Source organism: Lethenteron reissneri, chromosome 39 (genome assembly GCF_015708825.2).
Source record: "Lethenteron reissneri isolate LAM-NWPU_2019-01 chromosome 39, ASM1570882v1, whole genome shotgun sequence".
Lineage (NCBI taxonomy): Eukaryota > Metazoa > Chordata > Hyperoartia > Petromyzontiformes > Petromyzontidae > Lethenteron > Lethenteron reissneri.
In genome coordinates this window covers 1,467,104-1,489,894 of record NC_083817.1, presented here as the reverse complement: position 1 = coordinate 1,489,894, position 22,791 = coordinate 1,467,104, and the positions used below count along the sequence as shown (strand labels likewise).

General features: G+C 49.0%; 1 protein-coding gene across 3 annotated transcripts in view; it reads right to left on the bottom strand.

Annotated features, from left to right (window-relative positions):
* Nucleotides 1-6,478: 6,478 nt before the first annotated feature.
* Nucleotides 6,479-22,791, bottom strand: part of LOC133351895 (uncharacterized oxidoreductase ZK1290.5-like) — a 103,059-nt gene continuing 86,746 nt past the window's right edge. For 2 of the 3 annotated variants that reach the window (XM_061567472.1, XM_061567474.1), the window contains 3 exons: nucleotides 17,440-17,622; nucleotides 16,741-16,800; nucleotides 6,479-9,938 (listed from right to left, as the gene is read on the bottom strand). In XM_061567472.1, coding sequence (XP_061423456.1) covers nucleotides 9,837-9,938; nucleotides 16,741-16,800; nucleotides 17,440-17,622 — 345 coding nt within the window. In that variant the 3' untranslated portion in view covers nucleotides 6,479-9,836. The other variant, XM_061567473.1, reaches the window with a different exon arrangement.

Sequence of the window (22,791 nt, the reverse complement as noted above, 5' to 3'; positions counted from 1 at the left end):
AGCCAGATTTGTGGATAAGTCCACCTTGTTTGTTCCTTATATAGAGAGGCGCAGATGTGGTGACCACAACTACTGAATCGATCTCTAAAACTCGCTCTTCATTGGCCGCACCAAATCAACATGATGGGTAATGTCCACGAATTCCCATAGACTATAATAGGGGGGTGGGGCAACATCGAATGGTCAAAGAGAATGCCCCTCCCCCCCATCATAGGTGGGGGTGGAGGTTCACCCCCAGGTCCGGTCGCGGCCACTGCTCAGCGTCGTGAAGGGAAATCCGCGGTGACGTCGTCGCTTCGCTGTAGCCGAGTGGATGACAGAGGCGGCTGCGAGACTTTGACACGCGAGTTCGAAACCCGGCATTCTCATTTAATGTTTGTTTGTTATTTCATCCTCCGTGTGTGTATTGATTTCATATGTCGTGTTGTAAGGGAAAGATAAATACAAATCTTAATGTTTTTATCTATACATTTTCATTAAAAACGTTTGAAAAAGCTATTTTAAACAAGTCGATTATTTGATAACCAGAGCATTGCTGATGCGCACCAAGGCTGCGTGGTGTCGTGGGTAGCTTGGCTGTCTTCGACGCTGGCGACCTGGGTTCAACTTGCACGGTCTTATTGTGCCACAATTATGTGTGTGTGTGTGGCTGTCGGTGCACGTGCCTGGAGGAGTCAGACAATAAAAATGGAGAGACCTACAGGGACAAGGAAAACCAAAAACATTTACAAGCTTTTTTCCCCCCGCAAATGATGCTAAAATATTTGACCAGCTTCTTTTACTTCAATTAAAGCTTCATTATCCTGTATATGAATGCTTGTAAACCGGAGTTTCAGCTTTATAGCTGTAATCCCCTTGGTTGAACAACAAAATACGTAACAATAGAGCAACAACACTTAAAACGTGATGTGAAAGTGGTCAATTACGAACATCCCGGCCACGTGGGATGTCGTTTTGTTGGAAAATAGCATTAGAACTGCAATTTTTTGGGGTCAAAAATCTTTTTAAAAGTAAAATTCAAGCATTAAAGCATAATTTATAGTAATAATGGAGGGCCAGGGCTTAAAATAAATTACAGAACCGAATGCCCGTAGAATAACATGGGGAAGACAGAATTCCCATCGGGTTACATTGGGTAATTATAATGTCCATTGGCCTAACATCGAGAAACAAATGCCAAATAGGTTCCAGTGAGACATCGGAATGCCCATGAGATCACAAAATACAGTGTGGACTGCTGATTACTTTGTCTGCTCGAGTAGAACAGCCCCCCCCTGCAATGGGGTCCCTACCTCGAATAAACAATAATCACAGCACCCGTTTGCCGTGGAGACATAATGTAATACAATAACAATTTACAACCTTTTGTCAATCCAGTGCAGGAATGAAGGCCTCCCCACGCTGCCAAGCATGGGGCTTGTCTGACCATGCTTCCCTGTCGTGGCTATTGAAGGTTTGTGAAGAGGCCGTTAACCAAGACTGGTTCAGATATTTCAGTTTCAGTTTCATTTATTTGGTATAGCCCTGTGAGCCATTCGGCTCTTGAATCGGGTGCAACCGCAACAAACAAAAAACTAAAACATGAACAAGAAAACATATTAAAGTGACTATGCACAAACAGAAAAATCCAGGAAAAAACTGCAAAAATCTTCCAGAAAAAGCACCGTACACCAACGCTCTGTGCAAAAATCCCAGTGGAAGTCAAACAACAACAACAACAACCACAAGACAACTTACATTAAAGTCATTATTCTAACTCCGTACTCCAACAAAAAAACATGTCCAAACCAAAACAACTTTTTGAAATCACCACCACTGGCCCGGGATTGAACTCAGATAACCGAGGTCACAGCGCACCGAGCAAATCACCGTGCCACTGCTCCGCCAGTCCACTCTCTAATAAAATTAGTCCTCTCGAAAGATGTTTTAACATCTTAGATCGTTTTTTTGCAATGCGATCCGAAATGTAACGGTAATACTGAGCACGAGCTGTAACGCGTACATTGTTCATCGCTTTATCCCTCTCTCTTCTATCCTGTTTCCTCCGCACCGGAGATTGCTGTCCCATACGCAGCCCCATTGGGCTTCGTTTTAATGAAGGAAAAATAAACGACTGTAATTGACCCGAGCCTCCATATACACGGCAGAAGAACAAATGCCGCTGGAAAACATTGGCCCGGAAAAGGCTTTGGCTCATGTACCGAAATGTTATTACTCTCTTCTTACATTTTTTTGCCAATTAAACAGACCCTTATCGGTTTGTGCATGGAGCCATTATTTAATTACTTTATACCGTGTATGTATTACAATGGGAAATTGCCAATAAATATTTCCAACATGGGATCGTGGATTCAGCTGCGAAACAGGAACCGTCCGGAACGCGAGGACGACGGCGCCAATGACCCCGACTCGCCGATGACCCCGACTGGCCGATGACCCCGACTCGCCGATGACCCCGACTCGCCGATGACCCCAACTGACCGATGACCCCGACTCGCCGATGACCCCGCGGGGCACCGGGACTCGTTGTGCCACATGCAGACTTTAGAAACGTGCGTTCAGATCGTTTCGATTATTCGGCTGCTCGACATTTCCACGTGATAAGCCACTCTCGTTGAGCTGTCATTTGTGGCCAGGTCGCTTCGGAAAAATAATCTAATAGCTCAGTGGGCTTTACCTGGCAAAATAAAGCATAGTAGAGTTGTATTTTATTGTTGTTCATTTGTTATTTTTCCATTACTTTTGCACTCCTGTTTGTTGTTGTAACGTTCTGACCCGCCCCTACTGGATACCTGTGAAAAAGAGCTTTACAGCTCATCGGATTCCTTCTGCAGTATAAATAGATTCTGAATCAGAGTTTTTTGTGTTTTAAGAAGCGCCCAGTACAAAACCCGAGCGATAAAAAAAAATGGAAGGGGGGAGGCACAGACGAAAGCCCGAGGTGGTCACGGGGCAGGGGAGAGCCAGGAAGGAGGGCTCGCTCGCTACCCTGCTCACGGGAGCACGGATTTGTTTAGGGGAAGGTAAGGCGGGCAAGGCAAACACAAAACGAAGGGGAGAGGCGACACACAGAGTCGTTCTTCACTCGCCGCATTGCACTGTGCTGGGGCTGTTCTTACGGCACGCGCGCAGTGCACACGTGGCAAGGTGCGTTGGGATTGGACGCCTACGTACCCAGTAAACAGGCCCAACGTTGGACCAACGTTGGGCCAACGTTCCTTGCTCACTGGGTAAGACTGCGCGTCTCAGCTCGACTCGTCACCGAACAACTTTCCACGTCCCTCCAACAGCCTCCTCTACCGACGAGGAGCCGGGTGTCGTTGACATCTCCAGCACTTCGCATTTAACCCGCGACTTGCCATCGCGAGAGCCGAAAGAGGCACACTTAAACTTCATGGTTTATACCGCGCAGTTCTTGATAAACGATTGAAATAGCTGGACTTGAAAACACCGTTTAATCATTGGATGGCTGTCTAATTTGTTCTCACTTTAGGGGCTCTAATGAGATAGTAGCAGCAGCAGCTCTTTGATATCCACTTCCGTGGGCCGTTCGTGATTCGTGCACCGCTCTGCGAGCGACCCAAATGGAGGCGACTTCGTATCGTGACTACGTGATGCCGATAGCACAAATTGGGACAGGTCTGGGGTGCAAAATTAAACAAATAGTAAAGAAATAAACAAAACACAATTTATCATTTAAGAAGAATGACGGGTGGCTGCATGATGGGTTATAATCATTATCGATCCACTGCTGAGTGAAACGCTACCAACGGGGAACTTAGCTGGCTCCGTCGACAGCCAAACTTACACCAACAATTTGTTCGAACTAAAAAAAAGGGGTCATTTGTCTTTGTCAGCTGCTGTTTGTCTCTTGTCGTGCAACCTCGACCGAACAAAAAAAACCATGTTCCTTAAAAATAAACACGAGAAGGAAAATCCAGACACTGCGATGATGGGGCATTTGGCTTCGCCCTGCTCAACGCGTCCGGCCCATTGCCCACAGATGTGTGCTCGGCTCGCCGCGGACAAGAGCGCTCCTGTTGAGGTGAACGAACATTTTTCTTGGCTGTCAAGCGAAAGGCTCCCGCCCCAATTGCATGAAGAAGTATCCGCGCGCGTGTGTGTGAGTCTGTGAGAACTGCGTACGCGTTGTTTGTGTGGCAGGCGGGGCAGGTGGCACGGTACAGTCACTGCACTACTGCTGCCAGTGCCCCGAGCTTTAGTTTGGGGCCCAGACACCACTGGAAATTGGAATATGGACCTGGACTCTGGGTATCTCCCGTGTCGAATTGATTTTCGAACGAGTACCCGGTGCGATGATCTGTCAGCATCATTGCTGTGGAGACAAACTCGTGTTTACCAGCCTTAGTAGTTGGTGTTCACTCACAGAAATTGTCTGAATGGTCTCTTGGGGAAAAACACATAGGAATATGTTTTAATATAAATTACTCTGGTGTGTAATATCAATGTGTTACATTTGTTGATTTCGTAAACGCTATTCGGAACTACTGCATGGGATGCTGTCACGGGGTGATGGTTTGTCGCACGGGATTTGAAATCAAGGGGTTGCCGGTTTGATCTCCCCCCAGCCGGCAAATTAAAACAAAGAGTTCACAGTTCTTCAACACGGTGGTGCATGGCTGCGGCCTTGCTCAAAGCGCCTTCTACTTCTTCGCCAATCTCAAGAGTTGACCCTGGCCAACGTTGGGACGATGTCGTGCCCGCTACCTTGCCTGCCGTGTGTGTGTGTGCCTCGCGCCACAGCAGACAACAGCAGCAGAGAGTGTTGCTAACACAAGGCGAATCATTGTGCGTGTAAGCGTGGCTATGTGTGCGTGTGAGTGCGTCGTATAAACGTTGCTTTGTGTGTGTGCAAGGATTCAATGTGAAGGGCACACACACTGGATCACTATGCTGTTCCTACGCCTCTGTTGTGTCAATACTGACGGGATTCATTTTTAAATATTGCAAAATTCACTAGGAAATGAAAATGCAGTTGAATTCCACCACGACCACTCTGGGTATGAGGACCATTCGCTGAAACGCATGTCTTGTCACAGCTAAGCCTGGCACCAAGTCTCGGCGTAGAGGCCGCATTGATGATATGAGTGTCGAGGGAAACATGCCAGCACTGAGATAAACACCGATGATGATCAAAACTTTTGAGAACAAGATGCAGGAGATGGCCAGGCATTGCAGACAAAAATGCGAATCATAGCGACGATCTCAAAATCCAGCTGCACGTTGCATTATTCCACGTCCTCTTAGCTTCGTTTCCCAGCCACAAATCTATTTCTAACAATATTTCCCTTGATAAAAATAAGTAATATTTAAAAAAAACTTTATTAAAAACACGCTTTAATGAAAAGTAACGTACTAGTAATGGAAGAACTGTCCTCACACTCCGCTTTGGAATTCCTTCACATTATCTCTCTTCCAACGTCCTTATCAGAACTTTGCTCAATGTAAAACATGAACACATCTATTGCACCTTCAATAATGCTGCTTGTTGCTGGCTGTCGCTATTTTTGACCTTTGGCCTTTGCTCAGCAACCATGATTAAAAACGACGTGACAAGGTGGCAACAACACGCACGTGATCACATTGCCGATCACGTGACCTCTGAAAACTGCTTGTCAATCAAATGCAGACGAGAATGGGGTTTCCCCTTTAATCTGGCAACAAAACTAGGTGTTGCCAGATAAAAAGGGGAAAAACCTATTCTCATATTTTGGCAAATGCAGACGGTGAGCATACAAACCGCACGCATTCCTGGCGGTGCAGCTGTGAGGTTGCCAAGTGGTAACATGTGGATGTTTTGTTGATCAAGATATTAAAGGCATTTTAACCACAACCATTCTCAATATGAGAACGAATAACTGCATTGAGCGGAAATATTATTGCATTTTTGCATGCGTCACGCACGTGGCTTTCGGAAGAGACACATTGACCCATGCGTTGCCTTCTGGTTTAAACAAATTAACGAATTTATACCATGATACAGTCGTAGTAAGGGGCCGTCCATAAATGACGTCACGCGATTTTGGAAGATTTTTTACCCCCCCCCCCTTCGTCACACGGCGTCACAAAAAGTCAGACCCCCCCTCAAATATGACGTCACAAAGCTCTGCCCCCCCCCCCCCCCCAAAAAAGCATGCTTCAAATCGCTTTAAACTATTGTCAATGTAGTGCGTATTTAATGTGCCGCTGCACTCTACTGTTGTAGGAAAAAACATTTATTAAAAAGTCTATTTAATTAAGTAGAACGTGTTGTCTATATTTATTTAAAGTTGCGCATTTTGATGTGACGTCACATTTCTGAACCCCCCCCTCCTCGTCACACATCGTCACAAATGTCTGACCCCCCCCGCCCCCTAGGTGTGTGACGTCATTTATGAACGGCCCCTAATAGTATTACTAATTGTGAGATTGCAAGGGATGGCAATGGCTTCGGAAGGCCTTCATCCAGTAATGGATAGATCATGGCTGATGATGGTGATGAATGCTGTGACCAAATGCTAATGGGTGGACCCAAATGTTCGGGTGCACATTTTCTCAAGGATCGTCCAAAGTTAAACATTTACTATGCTATACACTTTTCCCTTACTATTAATGATGAAAGCCAAAATAGCAACAACCATATGTGCAGTCTCTTTTGTGTATTTGCTACGGTGGGCAACACATTTACATTTTCCAATTTATTCCAACAGGGACGGATGATTATTGTTGGCAGTTTTACACACACACACACCCTGCGATGAATCCATCACTGCCCGCAAAGTGGCGATGTCACCGCCCGCAGCAGCTTGGCGCACAGAAAGGCCGCGTGTAGACGCAAGAGGACCTCCGGCAGGAGGCTGTGGCAGAGGCCCAGGGAGTTCGGGTGGGCAGCTGAGAATGGCTGCAATTTAAGCCAACCGTGCCCCCAAGCGCACACTTGCTGCGGTCGAGTTGCCCACATCGCTCTGCCCGCTGTTGTGCAAACTGCTCATTCGTCATGAGCAGCGGGGTGAAATTGTTCTTGGAGGGCAGCTGGCACGAGATGGCAGGGGATGGGAGGGTGGCGTTGTGGTCGTCGTTCATGCTGCAGGCCACTGGCACTGCACTGCAGTCTCATAATCACCATCATCACCATCATCAGCAGCAGCCACGGTCACCCCTTTTTATTGCGGGTGATGTCACACGTTCAAGTGCACTCACTGACTCGAGGTACGACAAAAAACACCGATTACCTCAACCCCGACCCTACTTGGAATCGAGCCAGATGAAGATGTTTTGTGAGTGGACCAGAACGGCAGAAACGAGGGAAACGATGGCTGGCTTGTACGGTACAGGCCCTGATCTCGTCACGGAGCATAAACCAATCACCACGCGAACTCCGCTCGTCCTCGCTGGCCATCGAACAAGGGTGCTTACTGCATTGCGTGGCGCTTTCAGATGCGCTTCTGCGGCCGTCTGGAACGCTCTTCCGATATTAGGAAGCAACTTTTAAGTCATTTAGATTGATAACTAATTTCTTGAGAAATTCGTTTTTGTGTTTAGTCCTCCTGCACCTCCGATTAGCACGGTTGGCTGCGTACGGTGCAAAAGAAGTCCAACATGCCTACACGTAGGCCCAACCACCTCAATAAGTGCCACAGCCAAAGCTCAAGGCAACGTGATTTCGTGATCGAATGTTCATTGCGGCATTGGAGCTCGTCTCCCGTTTACAACCCTGAGCCAGTGGTGGAAGTTCCACATTCCTACGATGGGGGCAAGGACATCCACAGGACAACGACCGTTGGCTTCCTCACCAGGTGGTCCTCGTCGTCTCTCACGCGGCGGGGGACGATGGCCCGAGTCAATCCCCGACCGGGATTTGAACTCGCAACCTACCAACTGGGATCCACTCTCCCGCTGAGCCACCCCTTCCCTAAGTCTTTCCATGCCCATGTAAGTGAATGTTAAGCCTGTTCCTGGGTTTCTAATGATTTAGTTTGAATGTGCTGTTTATTGGATTAAACATTGGAATATAGAGGGAATAAACGACATTTATACTTCCTTTCAAACGTTTCCCTCCTCACAAACAGGATAAACATGTACAAATCTTTTAAATGTTGACAAATGCATTCGAGACGCAGTTAAGTTTGAAATGTGCCGAATGTGATGGATTATATCTCACTGCAGATATTTATAATCCGGACGCTACTCTAAAAACAACGCATAAATCACCGCGCGCGGTGCCAGTGGTGGCTGGTAAAGGAAAAATACTATTTGTGTTGGAAAGCGGCGCGTCGTTCAACATATTCGGCGAAATGAAGACTTCTATTTACTACGGAAACCCAGCGCGCGTGTGGGTGCCGTGCTGGGATGTGTGGAATTGAGTTGCTTGCGTTGGGTGCATTCGCTCCTCCGCTTTCAGAGCCCGACGGCGGAGGCGAGAGCTTCTCTCCGAGGTTGATTGGCCAGAGCACCGATCGAGGTCACTTACATCATAAGCACGCTGTTTCGTTATACACTTATTCGCGGGCCTTGTTTATGAGACAGCTTCCGCTCGCAGCCGAGGGAGCCCCACAAAAGGACTTCAAAAATTCACAATAAAACACTCTGCTCGTTTATCGCCACGACAAACAACACGCTTGCCAGCGGCTCAGGTTGTGGCAAAATAAATATATTTTTTTACAAAAGCTGTCCCCGGCGTGAGTTTCAAACAAATCCTTTATTAATAATGCATCGCACTGCGGCTCTCTCAGAAGGCCTCAGCGGGGGAGTGCATGCTGTATAGAAGGTTACATTGCATCAGCTCTGAATTAAACACTGCACTCCACAACAACAACAACACTGCAATGCACCAAGTCAGACATGACGGCGATTTTTGCAGCCTGGGGCTCTCTGAATACGTGGATACATTTGCGTCAGGAAGAGTGTTTCTCTCCAGCGACTCCTGCAAGCCGTGATGTTTGTGGTTGCTTTCAGATGCAATTTTACAGCCTGGAAAGTCAACATTTTGGGAATTTGATTCGCGCCGTTTCTCAAAGATGCCTTTGACGAATTGTGTTTAAACTCACGATCGGCTGCTCGGGGTCACAAGATTGCGAAATATTTTTACACATTCATGTTTTTTTTTATCGGCCGCGTACAGTATACCGCAACGCAGCTACTTTCAACAAGGCACAACAAGAATCAAATGTTTGAGTTTTTTTTTCCATTTCGGTTGCAACTGTTAGAGCAGAGCCACATTCCAGTGTAGATGCCACCGCATTGCCCCATCGCCGCTCGCTCACTAGGATGAGCAACAACTCAGAGGTGACATCACAGACGTGCACCCCAGCTCTGAAAGTCATCCACTTGCCTGTTTATGCTTCACAGAAAAACAGAAAAGTGAAATGCATTTGCGCGTAATCGAGGCACAACGGTGAGGGCTGGAGCACGAAGCTCTTCTGCTGGGCACACTCGGCAGTAGTTCACTTGAATCCCTGTCCCTCTCAGAACCCCTTCACAGCTGATTTTAATCCAAGTTCAATCTCTGGGCTCCAATCCAGGACAGAACCAGGTCTCTTATTTAAAGCCATATTACCATTTATGAATGACTGTACCTCGGAGAGTACCCACAAGCGAAAGCCTGGTCTGGGATTATGGAGCATGAGGAGATTCGTTATCGCGCGTCTCATGAGAGACCGCAGCTGCCACGCACATTTCCCATGTTTTCATCCTTGAAATTAATCTTTAAAAAAACAACATAAAACCTACCACTGCTCCGTTAGTTTCATGTGACTCCTTGTGGTGGTTTAGCAGGCCGCACTTATTGCCGATTCAAGTCGAGTCCTGCAGTGGTTGCTGAAGAGCACTCCAAATGCTCAGCCCTGCCACATGGGCTGAGTGAGATGAATGAGCTTCCTGCCCGCGTGCATTCCATCCAAGGTCGCCATGTCCTCCGCAGGTAGGCTGAAGTCGAACACCTGGAACGGAGAGACGCGGACAAGCAGACGGACAAGCAGATACGCACACGCAAAGTCACGTGCGTATGCACGGCACGCACACGGGGGTTGCCTCCTCTGAATAAAAAAAAATAACCGGGAAGATGGGAGAACTATTATTATGCAACTGACACAAACCGAGATATTCAATGTCCTGGGAAGACTCAAGAGATTTACCGGGACAACTGTCTTGCCAATAACATAGTATCAGAAGACACATTCAGTCCATAATAATGATAAGCTTCTACCATGAGTTTATTAGGGCAACGCCCACTGAGCTAAGAAGCTATTATTTATGATTCAATAGTGACCCTGAATCAGAAGGTGCCATTCAAGGACATGACGCGTCTTCTCTCAACACAGTTCGAGTGCCTACATTTCTCAAGCTATCATAACTGTGCAGTACACACCAATAAAGTTGAACACAAGATCTCACGACAGATCAATTCCTGGGCAGTCTTCATCAGAGGTTTTTAAGATTCCTGGCCAGTGCACTCGGTTCTGGTGGCTAATCGCAGACATTCACAGGCCCCATCTGACTAACCACACCCTCCAGTCGTCTGAACGTGGGAGGTCAATCAAACGGTGCCAATGAAGTTACTTGGTTTGGCCCGATTTTAGTCAGTGCCAGATTATCCTAGTAGCAAAAGTAGCTACATATGCTATGGGCCCCTCACTTTCAAGGGCCGCGCGCTCAATGCTTTCAAGCTATCAATTCCGGTACAGTGATTCTGCACTTGCTCTATTACTATAGTACTATACTGCCTTAAACTTTTATGAACGACTGGGTGTTTAAGGTTAGCGATTTGTCGTATTATCTGGCTGTATAGCAAATGAAAAAATACAATTACCTTACTCTGCAAGTTAAACATTTGTGTTTTAATATTTATGGGGTTTTTTTTTTATTTAGGGCCCCTTTATAACAAGATGTGCTACAGGCCCCGCACTAGCTTAATCCGGCACTGATTTTAGCGTCAGTCCCCACATATTCTTTGGCATTAAGGTGTGGCCAAACCTGTCCACAGCAAGGGCCTCTTGCAGCTACAGAAGTGACGGAGGTGCGCACGTTAAAGTTTGTGGATGACCACCCAAGGTCTTCGAAGGCCCTCGGGAAGGAAAAGTTTCCCAAACCCTTGGGAGCCATAAAACCATGCAGAGGAGCGCGCGTACACACGTGCATTATTATCTCATCACAATCACGGCATACACTGCATTCTACTGGTAGTCAACCAATGTAACGTTTATGCTTTATTAAAACAATCAGGTGCTCACATTCACAGAATTTAACTGCAGTGTTGAATGGCACACGATTCAGGAATACATGTGTGGTCAACACAAGGCATCGCTATGCAATGTCACTTGGAGGATTTTATGACGTTCGTGCCAGATATACTCTCTTAATGCCACTGGATAATTTGCAGCGCAGCAAGTCCTGGGTCATGTGGAGTGAGATATCGACAACAACAACAACTGTGCCACCTTTAGAGTTGAAGATGGTTATCAAATTGTTGGATTTGTGGTTGACACAACTTTATTTTCAACCCTCTGCTCCACGTGACGATGAGTACAGGTCGCACACTTGAAACTTGCACCGAATCAATGGTGACGGAATTATGCACTTCCAGAAGGCAGTGGCTCTGATTGTTTCTGTAAAAAAACCACTTCGTTTAACGTGGAAAGAGAGATATGTGAAGACGTCATTATGTCTGCTTATCTGTTTAGTAACTTATGCAGTAATGCAAATGAATTTAATCTGTTGCACAATGTTCAAAATAGCATGCAAGGAATTAGTAAGCATTTGGCTTGAGCCTCCCTCTTTCAAACACGCGCATCTTAAAAACAACCCTAAGTTTTAACTTTCAGTGGCTATTTTTATATTTTAGCTTCTAGTCCAGGTGTACAGTTGCTTTGAATTCATTACAAGCGTAACGTTCACCAACTTGTCACCGTTCAACATCTCACACCAATTCAAGATGGCTGGGTCGGTCCCGAGGGTGAATAGAAAATCCACGTTTGTTTGTTTGTAAGTCTCGGCTAACACCATTGCTCACGATCTCTTTGGAGCGGCTCTCTGTCGAGTTCGCGTGTGCGGTGGATTAAAATCGGTGTCCAGGGCACTCAGTCGGGGCTGCCGCCGCCCATTGTTAGGCCTCAGGCAGCAGCGAAACGGCCACATTCCTGCGATATTCCGCTGGGACCAATCTCCGCCAAGGACAGCTATTGTTGCCTCTAGCACAAAGGAGCGCTCACGCGACCAATCCTGGATGGATAATGGGTCAATGGGTCGAGTTAACCCCCCCCCCCCTCCCGAATTGGGATTTGAAATCGAGAGCATGCGACTGTGAGCTGAGCAGCCCGGCCGATCAAAATAAAACCACCAGGTTGGAAACGCGCAGTACGAGCACAAAGCGCTCGCTTCTCTGATTTTTAGTGCAACGCAGAGCGCGACTCCTCGCCGCACTGCCAGGTAAGTCGTGCAAACAGCGCGCGGCTGGCTCGCACGGCAAAGTGAGCCACCTGTAGCTGGCTCGCACGGCAAAGTGAGCCACCTATAGCTGGCTCGCACGGCAAAGTGAGCCACGTATGGCTGGCTCACACGGCTGGCTCGCACGGCAAAGTGAGCCACTTACAGCTGGCTCGCACGGCCAAGTGAGCCACCTATGGCTGGCTCACAAGGCTGGCTCGCACGGCAAAGCGAGCCACCTATAGCTGGCTCACACGGCTGGCTCGCACGGCAAAGTGAGCCACTTATAGCTGGCTCGCACGGCCAAGTGAGCCACCTATGGCTGGCTCACACGGCTGGCTCGCACGGCAAAGCGAGCCACCCATGGTAACGCAGCCGTGCGAGGCAACGCGGTGCCAATCACAAAGGGCACACGTTCTTGCGTGCCCACCGTAACGTCCGAAATCGGAATGGTACCCACACATAAAGATTGGTCCCTCTCCCACCACGTCGACCGAGGTCTCTTAGCAACAACAGGGCTTCTATTCCACGGGCTCACCCCCCTCCGCCCACCTTAAACGAGGTACAACGACGCTGACGTCGCCGACGACGTGAACGACGTGAACAAAGCTGTCGAAGGCACCGTGTTAAAGCGCGCTGTGCACACAGCGGCTCTGGACTGCCTCTGCAATGTTTGTGTAGTTGGGTGGGGGGGGCTCGAGTCTGAGGTTGGTGTTTTGTTTTGGGGGGCGCGTCGGTTAGAGAGGAAACGGCTTCACAGGCAGCTGCTCCAGTCCCAGCTGACATGCCTGCCGTCGTGTAAGCCGTTCAGCGCGGCCACGTCGTCATCGGCAAGGTGGAAATCAAATACCTGCGTGTGGAGGGTGGTGAGCGGAAGAGTGAAGTGGGGACAAGGGGGGGGGTAGAGGGTGGGGGTTAGGGGGAGTTTGTGGGAGGGAGAGGGGGAGTGGGAGATGTGGGAATGGCGGGGGGGGGGGGGGGAGTCAGAATCTGAATATTTAATTATCCTGGAAGAATCCGATGAGTTATCAAGCTCGTTTTCACAGATGTCCACGAGGTCAGAACGTGGCAGGTACCGGCACGCACACCCCGCCAGTGCCGCTGCTTTGGAGCTGTCTAGAAGGGCCGTGCGGTCACCGTGCGCCACGTTGTCTGCCCCGAGCAGCGCGTTGAGCTGAGCAGCCCGGCAAGGTAGCCACGTGGTCCCGCTCGCGGCTCGGCCAGTAGGCACGCAGTTGGGAATTCCATTGACAAGCACCGTCCCATCACAACTGTGCCAAGAAATGAATAAGCGTCCCCGTTTAAATATCATTTCCCAAGTGTCTCTTATTCGTGAAGAGGGATTGCACTGGACGATAAGATATGGCAACCCACAGCTTTACGGGTTTCACTCTTCTGGGTCTCATCGCCAGTCAAGAGTTGGGCTGCTTCAACGAATGCTGCTTCTAGTAAATCAGCAATAGCACATGGGCAAAGGAGGAATCGGTTTCATTTGGATAAGGAAAGATGAGTGGAACCGCGTTTATTTATTCTGTGAGGAGATCGAACACATCTCGAAGCCCCCCCCCCCCCCCCCCAAATTGGTTAAAGGCGATTGAAATGAATGAATTTGATGTCGCACGTCACTGCAACATTGAACTGTAACCTCAGCGCGGTCTTATAAAATCCTGAAATGCCACATCGGACCCGTGTCCGATGTGGATGGCCCCTGGGAGTCTCGTTTTGCTTGGAGGCCACGGTGTGGAGCAGAGTGAAGCAAGATCGACGATGCAAGAGAAAGCAAGGACATTTTTTTTATTGAAGGTCCTGAACCAGTGGAGGGAATTCCACTTTCCTATAAAATTACTTTGAACACCCTCTTTCTATGTTATTATTTAACGGTGATTTATCCTTGTGCAATATTTTAGATATTTCCCGTGACATGGTCATTTTTGTTCCGATTTAAATTATCTTCTTTGCTGTACTTTATTTTTATTTGTTTTCCTGTGGTCAGTTCGGTGACCCAGATCACTCCTCTTGCAAATAAGACTCATCCTGGTCGCCAGAGTTCCCACTTGGTCACACCAAAATTATATCCACGCTCAAAAGATACGTATTTATAAAACGCCGTATACATTACAGACGCCATTACACGTCGGTGCTATCTTACAAAGCTTTAGATTTGAAGCTTTTGTGACTACAAGGATTCATATTCTTAGGTTTTTTTCGGTAAAGTCACGTAGGTAAAAAATTTAAATTAATAAAAGTAAAAGAAAACAAAATAAAAATTCACGACGTTTCGGAAGCAACACAAGCCTCCGACAGCTGTCGTGGCTGTGACGGTTCCATGTGAAAACGGAGGCTTGTGTTGCTTCCGAAACGTCGTGAATTTTTATTTTGTTTTATTTTACTTTTATTAATTTAAAAATTTTACCTACGTGACTTTACCAAAAAAACCTAAGAATATGAATATCTTACAAAGCTCTGAACCACCACGTCCCGGCCTACTTCCGAGACTCGTTGCTTGCAACCGCACGTCCCCTCAAGGTCTCTAAGATCTAAGATCTGGGGGTGCAGGTCTCCTCTGCATTCCCGGGCCGAGGCTCCGGTCGATGGTCGACCAGGAGCCGGTCCCCCGCGTGGCTCCCAGACTCTGGAACTCTCTTCCACCAGATCTCTCGGAGTCTCCGGGTCGGTGTAGATTTTGAAAACCGCGTCTTGAAACGCATTCATACACTCCCGTTTATTCAACTGCTCGTAAATTCAGAAAATGTCTTTTAAGCATTGATTACTTTTAGTTTCACGAGTTGTTTTCATGCTGATTGTTTGCCGCTGTGTCTTGTGCCGCACTTTTAGATCCTCGATGAAAGGTGCTTAATTAAATTATTAAGTTCAAATTGTATTATGCTATGATATTCTGTATCATATGCTATTTTTCTAAGTAACCGAAGCAGACTCATGGTGGTGGTAATATTTTTTCAGTCAATCCCAATGTTAGCGAATGCTCTAGCGAGTGAGCTATCTGCCAATCAAAATCAAGCGGTTAAGGTAAAATAATTGCTGATTCCATACGTATCTGCTTCAACAGCTGCTGTGGCTTCCTGTCAAATTCAAAATGTCAAATGCTGAGGTAGGCCTCTGTGCTGTGATGTCATATGGCACCCACGGTTCTTATATGTCAGGGTGCCTCGCCATCAGAGGCTTGTAGGCTGCAAACTAAGCCTACTTATTTTAATTCTAAGTATAAACCCGAACTTGAAAATGTATTTTCTCCCGTTCAGAGACCTTCAATAATGCAGAAAGAGTTGCAATGGTAAGTTGTGTAAAACTGACGCCAATGCAGAACCTCACCATTAGAGTTCATTCCATATCGCTGGGTTACATTTCTGTTGCCAAAGTGGTGGGAAAATGGGGAGTGCAGTGAATCTGGCCACCTGAGTTCAATTCCACCACCACGGTTCACATCAGTGGAGAGTGAAACCTGACCCCATCCTGCACCCTCACTTCACCGACCCGCGCTGACCAGAATGGCGAACTATGGTCAAACACTCCCAAAGACCAACACGATGTGGCTGGGCCTTCATCTGGCAGTGGATTGACAGAGGGCTGTACAATATCCATAATTGTACCCATCGTATCGGTTAGTGGTTTGTATGCTTTTGCCCGACCGAATAGTGTAATACAAAATTTTCTTATTTTTGGAGCGTCTGATACGAGGTTTTTGATGTTCAATTTGACACGATGCAAGCAAGGCCGCACCTCAAGCAGGGAATGAATGAGGCCGAGTGAGGCAGAGTTACGTGAGGAATAGGGAAGGGAGAAGGGAGGGGAGGGAAGTAACTCACGCAAAACGGCACGGGAGCCACAGCCAAGGTGCACCAAAGTGCTTACAAAGCGAAGCCGCGACGAATGCAGAGAAGCCGCGTGGGGGAAAGTGAAGAGGCGACATTCGGAGGCTCTGGAGCACGATCACTGGGCTCAGACGATGAGCCGATAAGGTTTCAAATCCAAGTAAATTTTGTTCAACCAGCTGAGGGAGTCAGGAGACCAGGGTCAGTGTCATCTGTAAGAGCGACCTGGGGCAATCTTCTCCCAGTAGGTGGCGATGACGGCCGCTGTGTATAATCCCGATCGAGTATGTTGCAAGTATGTAATTTTTTTACTTTGGTGAACTTTTACCCTGACAATGGCACACTGCGTGAGCATTACATCAGGGGCATCTTCAATGTCCACTACGGTCACTACGCCCGCAAGTATTAACCGGGGCCAGCCGCTGGTCTCAAACCGCGAGCCTCTGCAAACGAGCGGCGTGGCCGCTCCGCGGTGGAAGGTCGTTCCCACCTGGCAGTTCTCCTTGATCCTCGCCTCCTTTGTCGACTTTGGGATGGTGATCACCCCGTTCTGGAAGACAGGGCATGTCACCAAACGCAGGTACAGTTGGTAAAACATCGCGCGCATGTGACTCTCACCACTCAATCAACACACAACCCCCCGTGTTTCACGCAAGCGTTGTTTGTATGTATGATTAACTTATTTTGCACCGTGCTAATCGGAGGAGTTGTCTTTTAATGAAGTGCCAATGTTGGCCGAAAATGTCCATGCATGATACCTCACCACCACAGGATCCAACCGCTGCATCTCATCGCTGATGACTCTGTTCACATTTAGAATGTGCTTCTCACGTTTCGGGTTTATCTTGTTAAACGAGCCGAGGACTCAAGAGACAGAGGATGGTCTCGTTTGGAGGAGTGCCCCGTGGCATTAGTTGCCAGTAGGCGGCGATGATTGCTGTGTGCAATCCTCTTTGAGGGATTTTAATTTGCTCCATCACAATAATTGCCTTCCTGCCTGCCTGCTAGCAGCCTCTACCTGCCTGTTAGCTGCCTGAATGCCTGCCTATACCGCCATCCGCCAGCCTGCCATCCAATATTAGCTGTTCCCGTGCCAGCCACCCAGCCAGCCAAGCCCGGCCATTTCCCTCGGCTCCCCGTTTGTCAGGACGGCGGGGAGCGGGCGACGCGTCACGACAGCATTGCGTACCTGCAGGCTCCACCGGATGCACACCTGGGCGGGCGTGCGCGCGTGCTTGCGCGCGACGGCCCGGATCGTGGGGTCGCACAGCACCTGCCCCTTGGCCAGGGGGCAGTAGCCCTCGAAGGCGATGCCCCGCGAGCGGCAGAACGACATGAGCTCGCGAGGCTGCTGGTACGGGTGGAACTCCACCTGCTCGCGCCAACGACAAAGGCAAAGATCCCCTCGCGTGGCCGCCTTCAACGGCGGCATGGGGCGGCGGGGAGAGGAGTGTGGGGTGTAGCCAACACCACGCCCGGCCCCCTTTGTCTCCCCCCATTGCCGATGATTAGACGCCACACCGGGTACTGAGTTGAACTCGGAGAGGCGCGGGACCAAGTTCTAAAATCACTCGCCACTGATGTGAACCGTGGCCGGGACTGGAACTCACCGCTGCGCCACCGCTCCACCAACAACCTTGGTTGTTGTAAACCGATTCATGTACTTATTTACGCCTCCGGTAAAACTGCCTAATTGCCGCTAATCCGCACGTGAAGATTACACAGCAGTTGCTTTGATCTCACTTCCCACTGTGCTCCCAGCGCCCGCCACTGCTGTTTGAAGTGGAAATTCGGGTGACTGGGCAACCCTCCCGGGGCCCACTGATCTACGTTTCTCAGATCCGAGATCCTGGGGGTCAAACCAGGACAGCCCACTCGTGATGAAGAGCCAGGGTTTTTGAGTGCGGGGAGTTGATGAACCTAAGCCGAATCGACCAACTACACAAAATAAAACGTTCACTTGTCATTAGGTTTCACGTGGCCTGGTCCAGCATCGAAGGACATACGAACATTCGCTAGCCGAGCAATAATATATCTGGACTGTAGTTACACTGGATGGAACATCTGACACGAGAAATTCAGAAGAAATAAAACGTGAAATAAGACACACTGAAATTGTAGATTAACCGATTAAACTAACACGTAGTTGAAAACATAAAACGGCTTGCAGCATGCGGCTGCATTTTTAAATACATCCAAAATTCCAATTTAATCAAAAGAAGACAGCAGGTGGAAGAGCCAGGTTGTTACGATCGTGATCAACAGCGAGGGTGGTTGTGGGTGCCAAGGTGGCACAGTGGTGACACTCGTGTTTCAGGGCCAAAGGGCCTGGGTTCGACTCTCAACTCGGGCCCCTCCCTGTGCGGAGTGTTGCGCGTGTCATCCCCCCGTTCTCATCCATGGGCTTCCTCTGGGTTCTCCATTCCCCTCCCTTAGCCAAAACAAGACATACAACGTCGCTGCTATCTGTCGGGCAAAGGTTTCAGTGCTAAAAATGTACCTGAAAATGACTCAGTTGGGATCACACGCAGCCAAATTGTGGGGTGGCCAATAGCAGCGTCCTGACAGAGGTGAACCGTGTAAACATATACAGTATATGTGTTTCAAGAGTTTTGTATCTATAAAGGTTTTAATTATTTCTCATTATTTGCAGTTTATGTTTTGCTTCATTGAATACTTTCATGCTGCCTAATTATAGGTTTTTTTTTTTCTAATTTGTTTATGAATTTACTTTTAAATCGGTAATATGCACTGAGATTAATATAGTTTTCAAGATAGATGCCATTATTGTTAAATCGGAAAATGTTTCACTTTGTAGACTGACAATCGACGAGCAAGTTGTGTTTCAATGTCAAGATTGAGTCAGGATTCCTGTACAGTGACCGACTCTGTTCAGCAGGACGTAAGCGGGTCTCTAATGATCACGCGACATCAGATGGAGACCTCATTCAGCGTGGGCTCGCGAATGGATGTGCGAGGGCGTGGGCACGCACCGGGGCTGTGTGCGTGTGGGTCAATAAGCCCCTTTTCATCGCCACTGTAACGGGCAGCACCGGGAGGGTCACGGGGCTCTGGCCAGGAACCTCCACGTCCCAGCGACGGCAATTTTATAACTTTTAATGTCTCCGCTGGAATGCGACGAGTTGAAGCCGCACTCCGCTCGGCCAGGCGCTTTCAAAGCGCGCCGTTAGAAGTCGCCGCCGCCACCGCCGCACTTTCATTTGATCAGACACTGGGCGGCTTTCTGCGTCGCTGCCTGTGCATTGTGAGGGCACTTCCAGGAGTGTTGTCATCGCGGTAGCGCGCATTCCTCTGCCCCGAAGAGCCGTCAGGCGCATTCTCAAACAACGGCTTTGTGCCGGCCCCCCACTTCCGTTCCACTGACCCCCTCCCCGCCCCCCCAGGGTTCAAACTCTGGCTGTTGATGCTAAAATTGTCAACTGATGATAATTGGTTCTTTACCCTTCTATCTGGCAACAAAACTGACACCTTTTTTTTTTGTTGCCAGATAGAAGGGTAAAGAACCAATTATCATATTTTTACTGGCAAATGAGGTCCCCATAGTGTTGTTAACTGATGTTTAGGCCCACTGAGGCTGCCTCGGACTGGAACGAGTACCCAGTTACGAGCTCCCCCAGGTGGAGCCGGCCTCAGCGATGCAACGTCTTCTCACGCCACTGCTGCTGCTGCTGCTGGAAGGGTGCTCCCTGAGGTCATCATCAAAGCCTGCGTTGGGTACAGCCCAGAACAGGTAGCCTGGGTACACATCCACAAGGTGAGAGCTGTTGGTTTTTTGGGTTACATTTTCCTTCAAAGGGATGCAAAAAAAAGAATCCCGTAAAGCACCGAGTTAGTAATGTCCCGTGCGACCAGGGGAGACGTCACCGCTTCACGCCGCGCGGAAGCGAGAATCCCTCTCATCCCGGAGGTCGCAGCCGCGCCAAAGCCCGCACGCGTCACCCCAACTTGAGACGGCCAAAACAAAGAGGTCGGTATAAAATAAAAACTAATTTTCTGTTTTTTTTAAGCTCAGCTGCAGAGTCATAAAAGAAGATACATTGCTGTGTCTTGTTACATGTAGATATGTATTTAATATAGCGCACAGCCGCGTGTACTGTACACATTGATAGCTTCCCCCCCACGATGTAGCCTACGTCGACAAGTTGGGAAACTACGAAGGCTTTCCATGAGAACTCGGTCGACCTTGGAAAAGGCCCAGGACTGGTGCAGATGCTCGACCATTGATGTTGGCCGTAAGCGGGAATCTAATCTTTGCGGCTCAGTGCGCTAACCACGACAACACTGCACCACCCATAGGCACACCACACACACACCAGCACAACGTTCTCCCTCTTAGCCAGGACGAGACTGTTGTAAGAAGTCCTGTTCAGGCGTTAATAAGTCCACATATACACACACACACACCTGTATACGCACCCACAAACAAAGATGCCCCATTTAGCCTTCTAAATTCCACACGGAATACACACACACACACACATATGAGACTGACAGAGACAGAGAGACACTCGCACACGAGATCAGTCAAAGGTAGCTTTTCTTCTCAACTCGTGAAAAAAAAAAATTGGCCAAGTTTATTTTTGTTGCACAGAACCGTGGCAGGTTCCCAGAATTCCGAGTTCGCCTCGCTAGAGCGGGCACACACGCGCGCGGTCTGTTCATCCCACAGCGTAAACGAACGAATGTGCAATAATTGAAAGACAAAAATAACACACGGCTGTTAAAAAAAACACATGGATCGGAGGCAACAAAAACCCACAAATTACAGACGTCAAATCGACCGCTAAGAAACGCACGCGGGCTCGAACGGGACGCAACGTGGGGGGAGTGAGGGAGGGGCGAGGGACGCTGGGCGAGGCTGGTGACAGAACGGCAGCCGAAGGCGGCCACGCCTGACGGCTCTGAGCACACAGGTCAGCTCGTCTGCGGTGGTGATGATGCTTTTTTTTTTACGATCAGTGGAAACAAGAAGATGCTCGGTGTAGTCGGCATTTTGCTTCGTTCATCATTTCGTATTTTTTTTTAAACTTTGCTTTATGTAAACCCCCACCTCTCGCTCACTCTCTCGCTCACTCGCTCACTCTTTTTTGTTAACGGATGATGATGGGAGATTTCCATCGTGATGGCTTGTTACACGAGACTCCCCGCGCGGCGTGCCCACGTCCAGCCACCGGAACGGAGCTGGGTAAAATAATTACGATGAGAACCCTTGTGTGCGCTGGTGGTGCACGTACACTAAATACTAAGATCCCCCGGATAGCCTTAACAGACTTGTTGGGGCAAGTGCTGTTAGCACGCACCCATGAAGGCTGGTAGGGCACACGAGGGGGTGGGTGGCCAGCACCACGCACGGCCACCTTTGTCTCCCCAGTGGTGATGTTTACACACCGCTACACCAGCTACTAATTTGAGGCTAAGTCGACCTAGGGGAGGCCCGGGACCGGTTCAGACAATCGTCACTGGTGTTGACCTTGAGCGGGAACCGCTACACTACCCCTCCCCAAACGCGCACGCACACACACTGTCACACACACACACTGTTACACACAACAACCGCCATTCGCCACTAAGTGGCAGTGACGTCACCACGACGCTTGTGCCAGGCCATGTGCACCTTGAGGCCACGTGAAGTGTCGAACGCCCGCTGGCAGTAGGTCACGGGGCAGACCCAGGTGCCACGGGTCGACTGACTGAGATGACCGAGATGACTGGCTGATGCACCACCTGTGCCTCCTACTGTGCCAACTTTCTGTGCTTTATCCACCCGGCGCTCCGCTCGTTGTTGTGAGCGTCGCTCCTCCGCCCTCCGTTGTTGTTGGAGGGCGACTGCCTCCAACTGCCCAGCAGCGTCCTTCACGAGCCTCCTCCACTGAGGCCGATCTTGACACCGCTGGTACCGGTCATCGGCAAGTCCACTCAGCTCCACGTCCTCCTGTACCACATCACTCCATCTCTTCTCTAGCCCGTGCCGCGCCCGTTTAGCCCCCTCGATCCGGCCGAACAAAAGCTGTTTAGGCATGCGGTGGCTGGGCATGCGGGCTACATGACCCAGCCAATGCAGCCTTGCCTGCCGGAGGAGCTCACCGATGGGACTTTGCACAGATCTTTCAAGGATTTGTGAGCTCCTCACACAATCCAGCCTGGTTAAACCCAGGATTAATCGTAGGCAGGCCAGCCTAAATAAACATTCGAAACTACGAATGTTACACACACACACTGTCACACACACACTGTTACACACACGCACACTGTTACACACACACTGTCACACACACACTGTTACACACACGCACACTGTCACACACACGCACACTGTCACACACACGCACTGTCACACACACACACTGTTACACACACGTACACTGTCACACACACACACTGTCACACACACACTGTTACACACAAACACTGTTACACACACGCACACTGTCACACACACACTGTCGTCCCTTTAAACTCCGTCTGATGTCATCTCCGCGAGCCGCCACGCACGCCCGCGCGAGCCTCCTCGCCACGGGCT